We start from the raw sequence: 21,916 nt of genomic DNA, 5'->3' as shown, positions 1-21,916 counted from the left end.
TGTTTTTCATGCTGTTTCAAAAATGAAGCTGTGCTGATTTGGAGACCTGAAACCAGCAACGGTCTATCTGAAAAGAATTTATTTGCTGTTGAAGAGGAATTCTGCTTGCTCTGTTTACTGCTTTTGCCATGTGGATGAAAAGGAGAAAACGGAGAGTGAAGTTACAGGTTCAATGCTATGTTTCCTCAGCTGTCTTTTTTTTTTCCTAAGTGTAGTGTAGCTCTTGGAAGTGAAAGGGATACTTATTGGTATTCAGTGAGGTGAACGTTAAAAGATTTCTCATAGGGTGTTTATATTTAAATTGTTAGTTATCACTGTTTCCCATGTTATTGTGCTTTGCCATTTATAAAAGGTTTTTAGATATTACACTTTCTAAATGGAACATTTTGCAGTAGTTAATAGCTTCTTCAAGGAGATGCTAATATTTGCATTAATCTTGTAATTAATCTTCTATATTTCACATGATGCAAAATAGTACCGTACTTTTGCCAGGCATTATGAGAGAGACTTTCAAATATGCTTGTTTAAAGCAGTAAAAATTCTGAGCTCTTGGGTTAAACTGGGTTGGGGGTTTTTTGTTAGTTTCTGGTGCTTTTACAAACCAGTTTCTTATTGCCATTGTGCATTCCAGGTTACATTAGCCATTTAGAAAATCTTTAATTTTCACGTGGTGAAATGGCTTTTTTACCTTGAAGTTCTTGCAACCACTATACAGATACCACCTCTGAGTCTGGATGTATTTTTAACAAGATTACTTAATGGAATAAAAGATCTCTCTATTTCTTGGACAGTGTTATACTCAAAATTTTTACTGGAAATACTGGAGCTATGAATGTTTTTAACTTCAACTGGCAATCAAAGCAGAGAGAAAGGAAGCACTGGGAAAACTTCACGTAGTTTAATGCAAGTTACATATTTCTGAGAAAGCACGTGTGTATTGTGAAAATACTTTCAAGTCACACACATTCCCCCTTTAAATTCTAAAATCAGCGATCCAGAGGGAAGCCTTCATGCTGTTCTGAGCCCCTTGTAAGAATTGCCTGCAGAGCCCAGCAGAAGCAGATGTAGAGGTTTATTTTCTTATGGCAATTGGGCATGCCAACTGAAGTCAGCAGAGCCTGAACATGTTCTGGGAGCAGCATCTGGTTTCTGTGTTGTTTTCTTGTCTCAAGTGAGCACATTTTGGTTTGTGGATGGCACTTGGAGCAGCTTCCTTACTTTCTTAGCCAATTAGTGCCTTTCAGTCTGTAATTAATAATAAATGTCTCTTTTGATGGCCACAAGTGGGTACAAGTTACTTGCCCTGAAAGAAGATTGGGAAGGACTCTTCTCTGCATAAGTCATGCTAATAAAAAAAGTGCACACTAGTAAGGTCTATTTTTTTCCCTGTGTTGAAATAGAAAATTAGTATCTTGAGTGGACTTCACCTCTTTTAATTACTTCTCTGCTATAAAATTTTTTCATTATTGTTGACTAGTAAGAGGAATTTCAGTTGTTGTTTCCAGTAAGAATTATAATTTCACTTCATAATTTATTCAGTGGGAAATGTTCAAACAGAGGCAATAACTTAATCTAAACATTTTAGCTGACATGTCTATATCATGTGTCCAAGGTGCAGCAGCTTTAAAAGTTAGTGATCCAAGTCTGGCTCACTTTAGTGATTGACCTTGAGGTCTTTGTCTTAAAGAATTATATGCAGCAGCATAAAATTTTAATTCAGGTAGAAAAAAAAAATCAGTTACTTTAAAACAAATTGTATTTTCCTTTCCTAAATGATGCTTAAAGAAACAGTTCTGTATTGTGCACTGGTTGGAGAACTGATACTTATGTAGGAGTTTGATGTAGAAATATGAAAAAAGCCATTCAAAGTGCTTGAGATACTGTGGTGTCAACAAGATGTTTCTGGGAGTGAAGTACAAGTACTTCAGGAGATACATCACTGGACATTAGTAGGGTGGGCCCAGAAAAGCAGAGCAGCTAATTCAGTTTTCCTGTGGGATCAGATGTGTGATCAGATCTGTAATCTGATGTGGGATTGATTTTGGGCACTGGGGGGTTGTTTTGGTTGTTTGGGGTTTTTTTTCTGTATGTCTGTAAAATGTTCAAACCTCATTCCATTTTATAAGCATTTGAAACAGTTTTATTCATCAATATATCCAAAATATTTAATTATGTTTTCTTTTTCAGTGGTATTGACTATATTGGGGGTAGCAAGTGATGTAACTTTTATTTGGTTTACTAATAGTGTAGTCATGTAATTTGGTGAAAAATCTACATTGTTTACTGAATTATTAGAGTGCAGTAGTCCAGCATTTACATTGATCCAATAAATTGACTGAATTATGTGTAAATACTTTGAAACAGATGTTGGGCTATTCTGAACTTCGCAGCATAATTTTTCAAAGACTGGTATTTTCTTTCAGTGGAAATTCTGAAGTTGTGGTTAAACCCTGCAATTCTCAGGTTATGGGTTTTGGTTTTCTGAGTAGCAAGTGTCAGCTTCTGGAATTTTTATTGGTACATTGCACTCTCTTGAGATTGCATACAAAAAAGTGTGCTTGAAGTAATTTAGTGTATAAATATAAATTGTATTTGTTGATAGAACTATGGATATACTGAAACAATGCCTTCATGTTTTAAAACACATGAGATTTGGTCACACACATGGTATGAATTTTAAAGACTTTCCATCAATTGTGTCTCTATCCTCATTTTGTAGCTTGTGTTAGTTTTGAAATGCAAAAGAGTGAGAAAGCCTTGCTAATACTTTGCATTTCATTCAAAGTAATAGCCACTTGCTTATCTAAAGGGGATCAGCTTTACTTTGCTTCACTTCTACAGACATCTGTTTTTACAGATTCGTACCCAGTTTATCAGAATTTTCACCATCTTTGGATGTGAGCTTAGTGACCCTTTATCTAAGAGTTCTCATGTGGTCTTGTCCTGTGCCAGGCAAATATGAATGAGCAGTTTAAGCTGCCAAGACAGTTATGCTGAAAATATTAGGAAAGGAAAGCAGCTTCAGATTCTCGTACTGCCTAAAATACCTGCTTGCATGTGTGTTCTCATGTGCTTTACCAGGACTGTATGCCAGTGCTACCAGACATCTGAACAGAGAGATGTTAAATGTCAGATAAGGGCTCTTTTCTCTCTTCTTGTTTGTTTTGTCTCTTAGTGTTTTCCTCTCCATCCACTTTTCCACTTTTTGCTTTTTCTGTCCCTCTGCATGGTCTGTGCCCCTCCTTTCTGCTCTGATGTTCCTCACTGTTTCACAGGTGCCCATCATTCCTCTGAGGACTTGGGAGGAGCCTTTAATCTTCCTCTGAGGAGTGGGGGTTTAGCTTGTCTGGTCAGAATGCCTGATACACATCAACACATTCATGTAACATTTTCTGTTCTGCAGGTTGGGAATCCACGTGTTGAGCTCACTCTTTCTGAACTGCAAGATATGGCTGCCCGACAACAGCAACAGATTGAAAATCAACAGCAAATGTTGGTTGCTAAGGTAATAATTATATACAGACCAATTTTTTTGAACATATGCAAGCATAAGTTTCATGGATAGAGAAAAACACATTAAGTTACTTCAGTTAAGCTCAAGAAATAGCTTGAGAAATCCATAATTTTACCAGAATAATCTTACCTTAGGCAATGCACAGTCTTTCAGCATAAATACTACTCGAACAACCTATGTGTCACTATAAAAATATTGCTAGGGCTTACTTGTCTCTCTTGTGTGGCCCCCTTCATGATCTGTGGCAGAACAAGCTCAACTCCATGCTCATCTTTAGTAGCTCATTCACTCCACTACAGTAATAGTGGTGTGAGATGAGGATATGCCCAATTCATAAATATTCAAGTATTATATTTCCAAGTCTTGCATATGGAAGAATCTAAGTATGTTTGCAGAGTGGGGAGGGGGTTTAATGGTTTTGATGTTGTTGATGTTGTTCAAAGTATTATAGTATACAGTGTGCCTTCAATGCTTGGAGTACCTAGGAGTCAACCTAGGTACTGATTCTGTTGCTCTTTCTTCATGGAAATAAGTTTTTTTTAAAAAATTTTCCTTGTGTGCCCAGCAGAAGAACTGTTATTTAGAACGGGACCATTATTTTACAGCAGGTCATCTTGTTCAAAATGTTCTGTTGGACATATTTTGTCATCTTTGGGAAGCTGGGTAACAGTGCTGGAAATCTATTTTGCCAACAGCAAGAAAACTGTTAATAGTGTCAGAAAACAAGTGCTAGAAGAAGCATCACAGATGTATTTGAATGAGTGTTCTAACTAGGGCTGTATTTGCGTATCTGTGTAAATATGATTTTTTTTGTTTAAAAAAATTTTGATTCTGTGCTCTAAAACAGATTTGTTAACTTGATGTTTAAGAGTTTTTTCTAGGACTCATGCATATTTCAACGAAATATATAACCTTTTCTGATTTGTGGAAATAAAAAACCTGACCAAAGTGATATGTTTTTCTAAGTTAATATGGTGGGGGCTTTTTTAAATAAATGGGTAACAGGTGCCTCGTGTTTAAAACCTCCTTTTGTCAGGAACAACGTTTGCGTTACCTGAAGCAGCAAGAGCGTCGCCAGCAGCAGTCTGTTTCTGAGAGTGAAAAGCTTCAAAAACTTAAAGAACGTGTTGAAACCCAAGAGACAAAGCTGAAAAAAATCCGTGCCATGAGAGGACAAGTGGACTACAGCAAGATGATGAATGGCAATCTGTGTATGTGGAATTCTTAATTTCTTGAATTTACTGTTCACTGCCTGACTAGTAAATAATAAGTCAGTATAGCATTGAAGCAGGTTTTCAGATAGAACCCCCTTAAGAAAAAAACATTCTGTGTTTCCTTGAAATTTGTATGGGACAGAACTTGTTAGTTTTACATAGTCAAACAAAGTCAGAATAAGTCTATTCTCTAACTATTAGGAAATACTATGGCTGTTAGCAAATTTGCAATGCAAGTATTTTATAGGTGCATACATATATTAAATGTAAAGCTAGTGTGGTGTGTTTGTTAATACTTGTAGAATTAAAAAAATTAACTTCTGCTTTATTTATTATTTTTTTGTTATTTTTATCTTGTTAATTTTAGCAACTGAAATTGAGCATATAAGTGCCATGTTCCAGGAAAAGCAGCAGGAGCTGCAGGCTGCAGTGTTAAAAGTGGATCAGCTCACTCAGCAGCTGGAGGATTTAAGGAAAGGGAAACTGAATGGGTTTCAGTCTTACAATGGACAAGTGACAGGGCCTGCAGCAGTAGAATTAAAAAAGCTGTATCAAGAGCTACAGGTAAGTAACAAAAAGATGCTATTTGAATTACAACTGTGGATTTTAAAAGTTGTATTACTGCTCTTATGAGTGGCAATTTGTTGTGTTACACCTCAAAAGCAGTGTCTTAGAATGCTGTTAACATGTGAGGTTGTAGTTGGCATACAGCCTTTTTTCAGAAAGAACTTCATTAGCTTTAAAAACGATTTTGTTTCTTATACACGTAATGATACAAAGTGTGCAAGTGTTTTGAAGGACGCTTCTCAGCCCCTCAAATACTGAATGTCCACATAACCTATTATTTGTTTTAATCTCTCTCAAAAATTTTTTTCTAAAACTCATTTTGGTACTTTTCTAGTTTGCACTGAACTGGGTATAGCAAGCTCACTTAGATGCCCTCTTAACTTGGAGACATTACTGTAATTTTAAAAGTGTGTTGTGAAAATGTAGCTATATTGTCTGGTGTAAATAAAATACATAAAATAACATATTTTAATACAGTAATCAAAAATACAAGCTGCACTATATTCCCTGCATTATATAGTGCAATATAGCTGCAGTGTATTCACAGAGTATTCCCTGCATGAATACCTCCTCCAAGAAGATTGTTATGTCTAGAGTGTAGCTCTCACATGAGTAATTAAATATTCAGTTTACATTGGAATTTTGTCCAGTTATGTGCTAATGTATCAGGATTTTGAGGGCTTTTTTTATTTACTCATGTACTTGATTGTGATCAAGGTAACAGCTCTAATATATTTAATATTTTAAAATTAATTTAAATTTCAAAATTAGTCTCATTTATATAGATGAGCAAATACAACATACAAATCAATCAATCAATCGTGTTTTCATGCATTAGGAATAAGGGTCCCTTTCCCCCTTCCCCATTTATACAAGGCATGTCTATCTGCCTTTGAGTATTTCTCTAAGTATTTCTAAGTACTAAGATGCTCAATAGATGAAGATTTTTCTCTTGTGCTTCACAATGATCCCGTATGTGTTTATCAAGACTTAAATTTGCCTCAGGTGTTTTTTGCTTGTAACATTACCATGAAAATTGGAACACTGAGACAATGTTTGAGTTATTGAAGGTATGAAAAAATGCCAATGGCAAAGCAAGAGAAATAATTATAAAGAGTGTCATGGTTGATTTAAACCATAAAGGTAATCCACCTCATCATCTACTGGAAAACCGCTGTGAAAGTTTCAGTTTAGTCCCCATGCAGAGAGGAAAATCTGTGCCCAGTCCCTGCAGTAGCAGTTCAGTTACCCCTGCTTGACATCATGAAGTCTCATGAGGAACTGCAAACAGAATCAGAGTTTCTGTTACAAGTTTGGTGTCACTCAGTTTTTGTGACAGACAAGCTGTCTTGGGTGAGCATAACTTCTAACAAACATTTTCTGTGATTTAGTTTTTCACAGTAGAATTCAGTTCTGAAATGTCTTTATGCCTAATTCCTCAATCCATTTTCTATAAATGGGAGGCAGTCTGTATGTATTTAATGGGCATCCACTAGGTTTTTTAGGATATTTTTTCACTGTTTTCCTCCAAGAGTTGTTCATGATTGCAAATGCTAACTTGACAGGATGTGTGTAAGCGTAAATTAGAGACACCAGAACAAGTTGTTGATCCAAGTTGCTTTGGGGTTTTTAATACTGTATTAAAAACCAACTTGCCAAGAGACAGAACAAGAACTGTTCCCTAACAAGTGGGGTTTTATTTTTCATTTTTTTGTTTTTGAAGATCCGTAACAGGCTTAACCAGGAGCAGAACTCCAAGCTCCAGCAGCAGAAAGAGCTCCTAAACAAACGCAATATGGAGGTGGCTATGATGGACAAGCGAATCAACGAGCTGCGCGAACGACTGTACAAGAAAAAAGTTGAGGCACGTCAAAAAGAAAACATTCCTGTAAGATAAACTGTTAAAAGGGCCACACTTCAGTTTATCAAGGGCCTATAAAAACTACATAGAATCTCACTTTTTCCCACTCAAGTAATACATTTACAGATAAAGAACGTATAATAAGAGTAGCAGGTTCTTTAAAGCTATTTTAAGGTTTCTCATAGTTATCCAAAAACTTCTGTAAGACAGAATATGTTTCCTTTCATTTTTCTTCATGGCACAGACAAGACTATATTAAAAATCTGAAAAGTTTATATTTCTAGGAAGGAAAGTATGACTGTGTGCTACGTGTTTAAAAGCATGGATGCATTAAAAATTGGATTTTATAAAATACTGATCTTCCAGTATGGAAAATGGATAAAAATATAAATGGTTTGATAAAGTTAGGCTTAATAGTTGTCTGGACCTTCAAAAAGATTTTAGAGATGAATTTTGGATTTCCATATGTATTAGTAGCTGGAGGTATTGCTTTAAAAAAACCCAACCCATACATATTTGATCATTTAAGAACTCATTTTAGACCATTTGCTTGAGAAAGGCACAATGAAAGAGGCCTTACAGAGATAAAGGTGTCTATAAGAGATTTAGATGCTGTGACTAAGAATTTTTGAGGTGTTAAGTTTAAGGAATAATATTTGTGCTTTCTACTACTTTTTTTTCTCTTTTTGTAGAAACATAGAGCATGGTAACTTAATTATTAAGGTGCCTTAGCTACAGTGCATGGTTCTAGATAATTAAGTTTAGAACTCCCTGTTCATGCAGCAAGGTCTAGATTAAATGGACACTCACGTTTCAATTTGTCTGATCGTTTTCAGTTGAATCGTATTAATGGAACTTCATCACCCCAGTCATCCTTGAGTGCTTCAGGAAGGGTAGCAGCAGTAGGACCTTACATCCAAGTTCCAAGTGCTGGCACTTACGCTGTTCCAGTAGATCCAGTTAAGCCACAGTCTCTCACCATTGCTCCTAACTCAACACATGGAAGATCAAAATCTGGTAAGTACTTGTGTGATGTTTATTAATACATACGGTTTGAAAAGGGGCAATAAAGAAATGGAGCAATCTTAGTGTTGGCATAATTTCTGTAGTGGAAGAGGCAAGTTTCAGATGTGTTAATACTGTTGTGTGAATTGGACATAAGTCATTTGATATGTGGCATTTTTGCCTCTTTCCATGAATTTTACTTAGGCTATTGAGTGTTTTCTTTGAAATTTTACTGGCTGGTACATCCCTAAAAGGAGCACATTTTCTTCACAGATCGTATGTTGTGTCTTTAATAGCTTTCTCAATTAGTTCGTGTGTTTGAATACAATAATGAAATCAACTTTGTGGAAAACTGTATTATAAATAACTACTTACAGTATGTTGCTTTTTGTCAAGTAAAGCTAGTGAGTAAATAATAACAATATTACTTCTTAGAAGGAGACTAAATAGGAAAATAGAATAAAACTATGGGAGGTTTTTGCTCCGTCTAAGATATGGGAGTTTGTGGCCCTTGAAGCATTTCTGAAATGGAATAACCTTAACATTGATGCTGTTTACTTGTTTCTGCCCTGTTTAGTGAAGAAGCTGCCCTTCCAGAGTAGTCTCCAGAACTTTGTCTCTGAAATTGGCTCCCAAGTCTCCCATCAGTAATAATACCATCTACATTATAAAATAGAATTATTATTTAATTTGCATTGGAGACTAAATGAAGCAGGTCATATTTGTGCCTGAAATTCTCAATTCTAGCAAATCCCACCTCTCTGCTCATATCTTAGAAGATTCAGAATTCTTAAGAAATTATAAGCTAGGAAAATATGCATAATACAAATAAAATTGCATGATCCCATTCGTCTAACCACAGGACTTAACTTTACCTGGTATCCTAGGAGAGATTAAAAATGGGATAAGGAAAATGAGTAGGAGACGAAAGCTGTTGCAATATTCACATACATTCAAGTACTTAAAACTGAATATTCCAGCAAAATTTGCAGCAGGCTTTCCAGATGGGGAGGAAGAGATGGAGGGAAGACAGTCTGAACCTCTCTGAAGAAAAGAATGTCAGAAAGTAAAACTAGCCAAACAGAACTTAAAAAAAAAAGACCCCAATCTTTCCCATTGGTATTAGTGATTTAGCAATACCTTTGTCAGCTAAAAGTATTTAAAATCTCTACAAACCCCATCGCTGTGGATTTATGGAAAAGTCCCAAGAGTATGGAATGACTTAATTGTAGGGTGAAGGTACAGATTTGCAACAGTTTAGTTTTCAGATTTGTGGATCCTTCTTTCACATACGGAAAATGACAGTTCCTAACTTTTAAGTTTACCAACCAAAAATCAAAATTTTGTAATATCAACCTCCCAAAATATATATACCCACTTCTAGACCTACCTCAGGACTTTTAATATTACAGAAATAATTATACTGCCTTAGGACTGACTTTGTATTTATTATTTTGAAGGTACTTGTTCTGTAAAATAGATTTATGTAAGGAGAAGCTTATATGCTCCCAGGAAGGAAGAAAAGAAATTGAGAATTTTTTTCAACTGTCATGCTTTTATTTCTCATTATCTGAGTGTTCCTGTTCTAATTTTCTCCATTGTCATTGTTATAATTTTTCCACCACTTTTTTTCTTTCTTTTTCTGTGTAACTGGATCTGCCTTGGTGTGTCCGGTAGAGACAGACTGTGGGTGTGTGAAAAAATCTCCAGACACCTGGAAGGTTTCTGATTTAGACATAATAGTGGATCCTATTCTGTCACCTCCCACTTCTCTTCAGTCTGCTGTTCACAATGTCATCCGCCTGGCACCTACTCTGTTTGACACCCAGCACTGTGAGTCCGTAGAAGATCTCTGCCTAGCTAAGAACTCAGTTTTTAATATGGTCATCTGAGCTCTTCCACACAGATGCATATTAAACAGCATCTTTAGGATTTGTGTTGTGGTCTGGCATGTAGAAGATGCTGTTGAAATGTAAAATGGTTGAGAAGTTGCTTTTCATCTTTGAAGGAAACAGATTTGCAGCAAATTCATCCCAGGAATACTAGAGTAGTGTACCTGGGATGAGTTTTCTTCACTGCAAAACCTCAAAATTTTCAAAATGTTAGAAATTTCTGGCAATCACTAAAGTGTGTTTTAGTATATCTTGGATTGGATAGATGTATAAAATACAGGCTTAGTTTGAGTTACTTTGTGGAAAACTCCAAGTTTCCACGTTGCACTGACCCCAGAGTTGGGATAAAAGCTCACACTGTCCAAGTCAATACCCAGAATCTTGCTGCCTTCCATTGGACTGGGAGTGTACTTCAGTTGCTATAGTAAGTATCCTGGATCCAGACCTACAGAAATTTTAGGTGAAGTCAGAGAAAATGCACAAAACCATTTGTGTCTGTGTGTCCCTGTCTTATTTATGTAAATGCACAATGGCCTGGTGAGAGCTGAAGTACACTGGGTGTTAGTTTACAGGTACAGGCAAGAGGGTGCATTTGGAGGGGAGGATGGAGCCAGTTGGCTGTGAGGTGGCTGAGAGCAGGAGCTGGCGTGGCCTTGTCAGGAGGGTGTTGGCATCAGATCCCCCTAGACCAGGTTGCTCAAAGCCTCATCTAGCCTGGCCTTGAACATCACCTCGGGGATGGGGCATCCACGACTTCCCTGGACAACCTGTGCCACTGACTCCTCACCCTCACAGTGTAAGTTAGAGAGAGGAGGGAGAATCTGAATTTACTTCCAGTCTGTTACCTCAAAATTTGGGCATAAACATGCTGATTGCAATAAGTTTTTGTGTATCTGTCTTTTTAATAGAAGAGTGTGGGTTGAATTTGCAGGTAAGATGTTTAAATTTGTCAAGTCTTTTGGTGTTGTTTCTGTAAGTGCTTTCCTCATAACTAAACTTACAGATCCAGATGCTTTCATGTTCAGCATGAATCAATTATAACACATTTTGATCTTCAAAACAAAGGTTTTACTGAACTGTAACCTTACTGGAGGTACAGAATGTCGTGTGTATTTTGTACAGTAAACATTTAATTCAGTGGCATAGTTGGAAAATTTGCCATTGTTTAGGGTCTAAGTGCTTAGACACTTTTTTGGTCTTGCTCCTGGTAACAAGATGATGAAAACAATAACAAACAAAACCCACAGCATTTTCAGTTCTTGGATGTTGCCAGTATTAAAAGCTGGGCCTCATTACTTTGCTTCCCGACAGTTTGCAAGTGCGAAAAGTGATTTCTGGACTATATACTGTATTCTCAGTGTAAAAATATGCAAGTGTTAATCCTGTTTTGAGAGATACTCAACAAAGAGGGTAAGGCTCATGGATAGAAAGTAGAATGGTGATGGAAAAATCACTCTCGTTAGAATGTTCCTATGCAGCTTATTTTGAGACTATCTACTATACTAGACAGAGAATTCTAGAAATAGCTCTGCTGATTCTGTTTTCTAGAGGCTTAGAACTGAAATGGGAAACTTGGCCTCTAAATACCTGGTTTGCATTTGATATTGTATTACTGTGGGATCCAGAAATATCATTGAATCTCCACACGTGCACAATCCCCCTCCATTTTAGCTGCTATCCTGTAGTAAAGTTAATTGTTACACATCATCTTTGCTGATTTAAGTGCTGCACTACAACAATTACAAGCCATGGGGATGGAGAAATGATCTCCAGTCTCATTATAGGAAGAGATGCCTGAATTTTAATCTTTTAAAGGCAGATCAAATCCTTAGGCTCTAACATTGGATGTATTTAGTTATTATAAACCATATCTAATTATTAGGCTACTGAAACTCTTTTGCTTATGTAGAGAACTGAAACTAGTCTCACACACTTTATAAAGTAACATATCAATGCATCTAGGACTTCTTTAAGGATTTTTTGCCTCAGTTTATGTGCAGCTATGTATGATTTTTTGCATATGATGAAGATAAAAGCCCATGACTTGTGTCTTCACGCTGAGTTAAAGTTGTCAGCTGACTTTATAAATGTATTTAATATTAAATCTCTGAGGCAATTCTAATCGGGTGAGTGTGTTGAGGAAAAACAAAAGGTGAGTTAACTACCCCTTCCAGCAAAGGAATGTGTGCTTTTGTTCCACCCTGCTGTTCAAGGGAGTTTTTACATCCTGTTATGGGTGAATGAATCTGGTAACCATAGTTTAAATTTGGAGCAAGTCCACTCGGGGCTTACACAGACTTAACATTTAGTGTAATTTGACAGTGTCTCTGGATAGTACCCAAAGAATTCTGTTGATGAAGTGTTTCTGTAAGGATTTTTACTCTGAGTTTGTTTGCCTTCTAATAGCAGAATATGCAACACTCAAGCCAAAATTTTAATTACATTTTTTCCACAGAAATTTTCAGTGGAATTTGAGTGTTAAAGGGTAGTGAACAGCACATTGTATGCAGTGATTTGGCTTTCAGTATTGATTTCTGAATCAAACGTTAATTTATCTCACTTCTAGAATAAAACTAATCCCACTGTAATCGAAGTTGTTTTATTTCATGTGTAGTTTTGCTTGTTTGCAATGCTAGTATGGATTATCTTAAATCTAGTATTTTTGTCTGTTTTCAAGCTAATGATGGAAATTGGCCGATACTTAAACAGAGCTCAGCCCCTGTGGTAAAACCCCCTCAGATCTCCAACACAGACTGGAAAGAATCAAGCATGGATACTGCTTTAAAACAAGGAACTATATCCAGCCAGCCTTTGCCAACTTCAGTATTAGGAAGTACTGATAAAATGGTGGGTTTCATCTGCGATATATTTATAGATCTGCTTTGCTGAAATTATGAACCTTTAGTTTTCATAGCTGAACTCACTTCAGTTAGATATACATTCCATTTCCCTGCTGCTGTTTATTTAAAAAGTCATAAAGAAAATTACCTTTGTATTTCATCTGTTCCTTTCTGTTCTTATCACATTAAAATGTGTGGGGTTTTTTTACCTTTAGTAGTTTGTATTCCTTCCTGGTTTTTTACATATCTAGTCTCCCCTTTTCTCTCTTTGCTTCTCATAATCCTCTCCCCCCTCCTTCATGTTTCTCTAATTCATATCTTTGTTAGTCTTTTTCCTTGGTATAGATTATTACTTTTTCAATGTACTTTCTCATAAAAATCTCTCAAAAGAAGTTATTAAATCTGTCCTTAAGTGAGTCCACTAGTGGTGTCTGTCTGGACTGTTATGCTAGTACTGTATGAATTCTGTAAGATTATAATCTTTAGAGAATAAGGATTTAGTCTTTAAATTGTTTTGGTAAACTCTGACAGTATATGTTGTCAAGTATGTTATCAACTAGATACTGAGATCCAGAATCCAGAACAAGTTATTCAGGCTTTGCATGTGTGCAAATAGTTTTGAATTGATATGAATGTGTTACAGCTGAAGGCGCCTTTAAACAGTGGCTTTTGTCTGAGGTATGATGGGATCCTGTGATAAACTCAGGTAGAATCATATCTAGTGATAAAGGAACACACATTGTTTACGTTGAATCCTTTGCTGTCTCACAAGATAGCTAGTATGGTATGTTGAAAGAGGAATGTTCTTGCTCAGAAGTCCTTTATTTAATTAAATGGTATATACTATTTATTGTTCTTACACAGGGTCTTGACCTGGGGAAGGTGCCACCAACAGTTCCTGGTGTAAGCAAGCAGTTGCCTCAGAACTACGGGACCTATCCAAGCCCAGTTCCTTTAGGAACAGGTTCTACAAACTCTCTAGAAAGAAGGAAAGATGGCAGCCTTCCCAGACCTGGCACCAGTATAGCAAATCGGCAAAGGCCGGTTCCGCTCCCACCTCCCAGCAACATGCACCAGCCCAGCTCTTCACAGCAGATCCAGCAGAGAATTTCTGTCCCTCCCAGCCCCACGTATCAACCCTCCGGTCCCCCCTTGTTCCCAGGAGGAGAGGGCAGGCCAGAACTGCCTTTGACTGTGGCAATCAGACCTTTTCTCGCTGATAAAGGATCCAGACCTCAGTCTCCCAGAAAAGGGCCACAGACAGTGAACTCCAGTTCCATCTACTCAGTGTATCTTCAGCAAGCAACACCACCAAAGAATTACCAACAAGCTGTGTACAATACCTTAAATAAGTCGGTAAAAGCAGGTAGAATATATTTTGCTTTTTTTTTTCTTTGGAATCCATTAAGATCTACTTGTTTGGCTTAGTTTGCTTCCCATATTGGTTTGGAAAACTTGTCTAAATCTGTGAGGAAAGTTTTTTTTGTGTATGCAGAATAGGAGCAAAATCATTCAATATATTTTTGAGGTTATGCATTGATTTACCTTTTTAAAACAAGATGCAATTGGAACAATATAGCCTGGATACTTTACCAGTACTTTGATAAATAAGTTGAAAAAACAGAGTCTCGATAGGAGAGTTTTTCTCCTCTTGCTGTTTCCTCTTGAAAGAGGAAAAACAGTCCAGATGCTACTTGTAGCTTATAATTGTAAGAAGCATCAGCATCACCAAGGTAAGTATTTATTTCTGTTTTGATAGTCCCCAGAACATTTTTTTTTCTGTAGTAGTGTCAAACAAGTAGCAAGAGTTTATTTATAAATATTTTATTATGTAATTTGAGAACAGCTCTTCACTGTTTTCCATCTTTCTTTTCTTCAGTTTATGGAAAGCCTGTATTACAGTCTGGTTCAACCTCTCCCTCACCCTTGCCATTCCTTCATGGTTCTTTGCCTGCCCAGTCTCCCTCACAGCCACAATCTCAGCCTCAGACTGAGGTCACTGAAAAAGATCAAGAGCTGGAAAATGCTCCACCACCCACTGAAAACAGCAATGTGGAAAACATTCCCCGTCCTCTTAGTCCTACTAAGCTCACCCCTATTGTGCACTCGCCCCTACGGTATCAGAGCGATGCTGACCTCGAGGCTCTGAGGAGAAAACTGGCCAATGCTCCGAGGCCGTTAAAGAAACGCAGCTCCATCACTGAGCCAGAGGGCCCAAGTGGACCAAATATACAAAAATTATTGTACCAGCGCTTTAATACCCTGGCTGGAGGGATAGAAAGTGCTCCTTTTTATCAGCCAAGCAATCCACAGGACTTCATAGGCAACCTAGCTGACGTTGATAATGGGAACGCCAGCACCAATGGCAATATTGAAGAACCAATCCCCGTGCAACCTACAGTTCCTGTCCCTGATGAACCACCCCCTTCGTCAGATGCCAATGATAATGAATTACCTTCTCCCGCTACCGAGGAGCTGATAAGCACTGAAACCACAAATCAAACACCTGAGACAACTGAAGACAACAACAACAATCTTGCTATAGTTCCTTCTACTGAGCAGTCACCCAGTCCCACGCCAGAGGTCAGTTCTCCAGTAGAAGATGAAGCTCCTTTGCCACCTGCTCTTCCTCCTCCACTTCCTCCAGTAAGTAACAAAGCAAAAGAACAACTTTGTGAACTACACAATTAACTTTGTGTTTAAGCATAACTGGAATATGGTAAGTTTGTGCTCAGCAGTATCTTTGCACTTGAAATCTCCTGATATTAAAAGGAAAGAAAACCAGGGGAGTTCCAGGGAGAATTCTGATGGATTAGTTTCTTTACTACTCTAGCTGCTTAATAAGGAAAATATGCAAACAGGTAATGGGAGGTGTATGTATTTTTCAACTTTTTGGAGATTCTTGTAGAACTTATTCTGGAATTTGAGATTCCATTAATATTTTTTTTTTTTTTAATTTGTCCAGGCCTCCAAAGATAACTATTTGTATAAGACTAAGGGTAAGCTGTGTCAGTGGGAAGCTTTTTAATTTGCAGGCAAGCTGAAATAGCTGTTCTGGGGAAAATGCACTCCTTTTGCCCTCTCAGCTTAGAGGAGAGATGGACCAGGGCTAACTCCAGCAGCAGCACAGCTGGCTTGTGATAGCAGAAATGTTCTTCTGATGGGCTTGTCACATGCTCTGAATTGCTTCCAAAGTCCCTCCTCCAGCTGCACTAAAATCTTTTAAATACTTGCCATTACCAAAATCTACCACATTTGGAGAATTGAAAAATACAGAAAAAAACTGAATTTTATTCTTTGTTGTTGTGATATCACTCTTTGAAACCAAGGTTCATCTCCACTTTTTGATTCAGGTAGGAGCCTTGCATTCCTCTGAGAATTTGACTGCAGTGTGCACAAGGGTTTTTATATGGTTTTCCATGAGCATAAGGGCCAGGGTACTTCTGGGAGAATGGGATATGCTAGCAACTAATATTATTCATAACATAAAGGGTTTATTTTCCAAACTGAAATAGCCATCCTATATAGGACCATAAGTGAAAACAGATCTTACAGAGCTAGAGACTAAAAGCATTCTATAAAAGCTGTAGTTAATAATAGATATTTTTTCCCCCAGAAAGTGACAAGGACACATATAAGGGATTCAGAATACTCTTGAAACACATTTAAATGTGCTTCAGATCTTAAAAAAAAAATGCTGTTTCTGATAACACCTGCTAGAATGTCACATAAAATAGCTTCATGTTCTGTTCTTTTTGTTTCTGCAACAAAACTCCCAACTTGCCAGGCCTGATCTACAACAGAGACTCCTGCTAATTCAAGGCGTTGATTCCTCTAAGTACAGACTCTGGCTTAATTGTGTCGTGCTTTCCAGGCTAAGCAAAAGTTTTCACAGTGTCTCAGATAATCCACCAGTAATACACACAGCTTCTATTAGATACAATTAAGATGATGATGCTTAAAACATTCACTTAGATACTTCATTCCTTATACTCACTATCTTTAATTAGAAGCTTTGAAATTATATTGGCTTGCTTTTTCATATTTTAACTACATAAAATATAGTAATGTGTCAAGCCTTCTACTTAGAGACTTTTAAATAGAAGTGATTACATAGTTCTGAATATCATCTAAGGAAGATGAGATTCTTAAATGAACAATTTTTATACTTGTACAACCTGAAATGATGCCTTCCAACCTTCATCTCTACTCAGACAAAACGTACCAACTTGAAGAAACCCAACTCAGAAAGAACAGGCCATGGTTTGAGAGTGAAGTTCAATCCCTTGGCTCTCCTCCTAGATGCTTCTTTGGAGGGGGAATTTGATCTGGTACAACGAATCATATATGAGGTAAGCTTTTAAACAATGGCAACCTCATTCAGTATTCAGGAAAAAGAAAGTGCTGAACTATTTTTTTTGTTTTCAACAGGTTGATGATCCGAGTAAACCAAATGATGAAGGCATTACACCTTTGCATAATGCAGTGTGTGCTGGTCATCACCACATTGTGAAGTTCCTACTCGATTTTGGTGTAAATGTAAATGCAGCAGATAGTGATGGGTGGTAAGTGTCAAGATTTTTAACCTAGTGTCTGGGAGAAACACCATTTAGATGCACATTCAAAATCGAGTTGAGACCTGTTTTGGAAACAATTTCCTTCCCCTTTATCCCCAGTAAATGAGCATTCTCTAAGCTCTAGGTGGAGATGAACTCAAATGCAAGGTTACAGTGTGTTCAGCTCCCAAGCAAGCACGCTTAAACCATAAACTAGATTACAGTTTGGCTTTAATTAGTGGTACAGTTGCATTTCTTGTTCAGATGCTGAAATAATTAAAAGCATAAATAACAAATGACAAAAGTTAATTTGTTTAAGTTTCATCATGGTAGAACCCACCACAGATGTTGGTGTTCTTGAAGAATCTCACCTTACAGGTAGCCATAGCATTCCTGAAGTCTTTGGTGGGGATGTGAATCCTCACCTTTGTTTTACCTTCCAGGTTTCCTTCTACTGGAAAATACCCTTTTACACCCAGCAGCTTTGTAAGCTGTGAAAATTACTGGTTTTCCTGTCATCTGTTTTATAATGCTTGGCTTTACTGGTATTTTTCAGGTAAATCCTGAAATCCACCCCAGCTGCTTGACAGGTTTTGGACAATGCGTACACATACTATAAACACAAAGAAAAATCTTCTTTTAATATAGACAGGCTCTACATAGCAAGATGAAAGTTAGGATTCATGGAAGCTTATCTTTTCACATGCACTTTTTTTTGCTTTATTTCAGGACACCCTTGCATTGTGCAGCTTCTTGCAATAGTGTTCATCTCTGTAAACTACTGGTTGAATCTGGGGCAGCTATTTTTGCTTCAACTATAAGTGATATAGAAACTGCTGCAGACAAGTGTGAGGAGATGGAAGAAGGTTATATTCAGTGTTCCCAGTTTTTGTATGGTAAGCTGTGACACCTACCAACTCTTTTCTAAGATTCATCCTGATTTGTCCCTCTGATCTGTGTGTAACATCTGCTTAGGCCCCAGACTTCATGATATGGCCCATCATGTCCCTGTGCTTTCAAAGTGCTAAAACCAGAATCATCTTTTCACCGTGATGTTGGTCTTAGTCCTCCTGGGTTCTGAATTACTTCACAGGCTCCTTCAAATGTTAAGATTTTTAAAGTTTTAATTTGGCTGTATTTCAAAGAAATGCTTCTACAGGGAGGTTTTGACAGTGAGTTGTCAAGTATTTTGACAGAGAGACTCCCAACTTCCAGATGCACAAATTTCTAGCAGATCACACAAAGAAAGAAGTACACTTTATGAATACTTAACTTACAGAAGGTGCTTAGTTACTAAAATGTATTTTGCAAGAAAAGCACTTGGATGGAGCAGACAACTTTTTAGTTTTCATCAGAGAATTTAAGCTTCATTAAGGCTCTGTTATATCTGACATTGTGTGAATTCCGAAAGCCTCGGGTGTCCCTACAAGACCTGCTGTACGAAGCAGTTTCCATTGCATGTATAATAAAAGAGAAAAACCTCATTCTCTGAATTATTCTTAAGACTTGGTTTTATCATGCAGTTAAATTTCTGACAGGATTTCATAATGGAAAACTGTTCATGAAATGTTATTAACAGGAGACTAATACTTGGGCCACTGTGTCAATAGTAAAAATCTCAGAGGGGAAAAAGAGGCTATTTTACCATCTGGTGTTGTTAACAGGCGTGCAGGAGAAGCTGGGAGTGATGAATAAAGGGGTGGTGTATGCTCTGTGGGATTATGAAGCCCAGAACAATGATGAGCTGTCATTCCACGAGGGCGATGCCATCACTATTCTGAGGCGCAAGGATGACAACGAAACGGAGTGGTGGTGGGCCCGCCTCAATGACAAGGAAGGCTATGTGCCTAAAAACCTCCTCGGGGTAAGTTCTTTCACCCTCTCCCTTCTATTTTTCACATGCACCTGAAGTAGGAACACAAGATGGATCTTTGGTCAGAATCCCTCTGTACACCATCCAGACACAGCACTATGAAGTGGTGTAAAGGAGGCTATCCTTATGCTCTCTCTGGCCTCTGTGCCATTGTAAACAAAAAGGAGAGGCTACTATTAGGAGATTAGTGCTGGTTCTCATTGGGCAAGTTAGTATATTTAGTATAGCAATATATTTAATATTGTTTATGCTTTATTAAGACTTTTTCCTCCCCCTTGTCTAAAATATAGAGCCCTTACAGAAAGCATGGTGGCTCTATTAGGCAGCTTGAAGCCTTGGCCCAGAAAGTTCTTTGGGAATGTTTTTAATACCTGGTACAAGATAAGAACACAGGTGTGTGTGAGTTTAAAACAGGAAAGAGCCTTGAACATGACAACTGTGGCACATCATTTATGCTGCTCTGACAGATGAACACTGTTGTCAGGAGAGGCCAGAGATGTAAGATGACTAAGTAGAGCTACTGAGGACAAAATGCGTAAGAGAACCTTGCAGAGCAGGAAAGAAGTGCTCTTGAGTACTCAACAGGGAATTTTTGTACTTATGTAAAAGCATCCTTTGTCTGTTCTGGATCTTGAGCTAAAAGCACCATGTCATTTTCTGAGCAGCCATGTTGCTGCTATTGGCAGGAGTAAATCAGCCCTCTTCCTCCTGCTCTTGTTGTTCAGAAGTTGCCTAAGAACATGCTGTGGCTTAAAAAAACCTCTCCCCCCAAAACACTTCATCACCCAGTTCTGCCTAATAAGTATGCCTTAGTTATAAATTATTTAAGTTGGTATTAACCATGCAAAACCTAATACTGTTATTCTGTTTTTTTAGTTATATCCACGAATAAAACCTCGACAGCGAACCCTCGCTTGAATTCAGTTGAACAACAGTGCAGTACCATGCTGGTAACTGGAAACTTAGAACATACACTGGAGCCATCATTTTTGATCATTTCACACAGAGAAATAAAACTATGATATTTAGTTTTAATGGTGCTTTCTCTTGTTAAATGGACAGCATCCACGAGTCCCAAGATCTGCAGTTTGTAAATGAGGATCGTTTGTGTGTGACCCAGCACTGATGAGGAGAGCGATACCTCCAGTACCGACAGTGTTGCGCCAACTCTCATCTAACGCAATGTTTTGAGTCAAGTTCCATGGTAGGAGCTTTCTTGTGTTCCATGTTCAGAGGTGTCATTTGCAGATTGCAGATGCGCTGTCCAGTTTGCTCCACCCCCCCACAGCAACTGTCCCATGTCGGGATTTTGGGTATTTTTGTTTGATACCAGTGAATGTTGAGTTCTCATTACCGATCAACATCAACTCTTTGGGTTCTAGGACAGGAGATCTTCACCTGTTACATGCGTAATTAAGTAGTTACCAAAGCTTGGTGAAGGCTAGGATTTTAGGTGACCACATGCTAAACACTTAAATCCTAGTCTGGACAACCCCAACAAAAGCTTTACCTAGTCTAGCATCTTGCATTATTTGCATTTAGAATCAAGCTAGAGAACTAACAAAACCAACAGTATTTGTACACTTCTCAAAGTCCCTACACAGTATTTCACTTGGTGTTTTATTTTCTTATTATTCAGCCTACAGCACTGGTGTTACCTCTGCGAATGTAAAGGTTCCCCTACTAACCCCCTGAGCTCGTCCAGCCTGGACACAACAGTTAGTACTGAAGTTGCAGCAGCCTAAGGGATTTGTATGTCTGCAGGGATGAAAGTGCAATAGTTGAAAAGGGTAAGAGTCTGGTAAAGGTTATACTGTGTCACCTGAAGTCTGCCTCAGTCAGTCTAGAAGAAAAGATGAAGGACTGGATAGAAGTAGAAAGAGGGTCATGTAGATGCCAAGTCGAGGAGAAGAAAGAAACAAGGTTTAGAGAAGGATTTAAGAAAGGCAATAGCTTATTTGAGGACAGTTTCTGTGGTTCTTGGCAGCCTATACCTGCTGCCAAGGCAAGTTATGCAATAACCTGTTCCACTACGTTGTAGTTTCAAGCAAAAAAAAAACCCCACAACCAGGCACTTCACTGGAATTTTAATTGTACATGATTTTATATACCAGAAGTATATTTTGAATTTCCCATTATAAGTTTTAGCCATATTTCTTGTAATTTTCTCCCATTTAACAGTATGCAATTTGATTAACTCTTCATGTACAAGTTCTGTGTATAATTTATATATCCATTTCTGCAGTGCTGTAACTTGCTTTTACCACAGGTCAGCATTAACTGTATATATTGTGGTGAAAAGTGAAAGGGTATTATTGTTGAAGAATTTGCTACATGAATGTGATGATTTCAAGAGCCTATGATACACTAATTCAGAGAACATGTAAATGTGCACAATAAAGTACTGCTAAGGCATGGCTGCATTTTCCACTCTCTTTATAGAGGTCTCAATAGCAGATGTGGCTTTGGTCAGTCTGCAGGAAAACACTAATTGTAGCTTGCCAAAGTTCCAGCTGTCAACCCACCTTTCTTCCTTATCAGCTTCACTGAAAATGTGCTGCTTTTGGAACCTCCTTACACTAGTATCCGAGTAT

At 37.7% G+C, this 21,916-nt stretch overlaps 1 protein-coding gene across 10 annotated transcripts in view; it reads left to right on the top strand.

The window, feature by feature from the left end:
• Positions 1 to 21,737, top strand: part of PPP1R13B (protein phosphatase 1 regulatory subunit 13B) — a 69,011-nt gene extending 47,274 nt beyond the window's left edge. For 7 of the 10 annotated variants that reach the window (XM_042048242.1, XM_042048243.1, XM_042048241.1 and 4 more), the window contains 14 exons: positions 3,404 to 3,505; positions 4,551 to 4,725; positions 5,096 to 5,292; positions 7,019 to 7,183; positions 7,993 to 8,173; positions 9,839 to 9,994; positions 12,731 to 12,900; positions 13,758 to 14,259; positions 14,773 to 15,539; positions 17,108 to 17,245; positions 17,325 to 17,458; positions 18,179 to 18,345; positions 19,114 to 19,313; positions 20,199 to 21,737. In XM_042048242.1, coding sequence (XP_041904176.1) covers positions 3,404 to 3,505; positions 4,551 to 4,725; positions 5,096 to 5,292; positions 7,019 to 7,183; positions 7,993 to 8,173; positions 9,839 to 9,994; positions 12,731 to 12,900; positions 13,758 to 14,259; positions 14,773 to 15,539; positions 17,108 to 17,245; positions 17,325 to 17,458; positions 18,179 to 18,345; positions 19,114 to 19,313; positions 20,199 to 20,240 — 3,096 coding nt within the window. In that variant the 3' untranslated portion in view covers positions 20,241 to 21,737. The remainder of the gene's footprint in view (positions 1 to 3,403; positions 3,506 to 4,550; positions 4,726 to 5,095; positions 5,293 to 7,018; positions 7,184 to 7,992; positions 8,174 to 9,838; positions 9,995 to 12,730; positions 12,901 to 13,757; positions 14,260 to 14,772; positions 15,540 to 17,107; positions 17,246 to 17,324; positions 17,459 to 18,178; positions 18,346 to 19,113; positions 19,314 to 20,198) is intronic. The other 3 variants (XM_042048240.1, XM_042048245.1, XM_042048244.1) reach the window with 3 other exon arrangements.
• Positions 21,738 to 21,916: the final 179 nt, after the last annotated feature.

Source organism: Corvus kubaryi, unplaced genomic scaffold (genome assembly GCF_017639235.1).
Source record: "Corvus kubaryi isolate FWS band 111438036 unplaced genomic scaffold, C.kubaryi_AGA036_p1.0 66, whole genome shotgun sequence".
NCBI lineage: Eukaryota > Metazoa > Chordata > Aves > Passeriformes > Corvidae > Corvus > Corvus kubaryi.
This window is presented reverse-complemented; position numbering and strand designations above follow the sequence as displayed.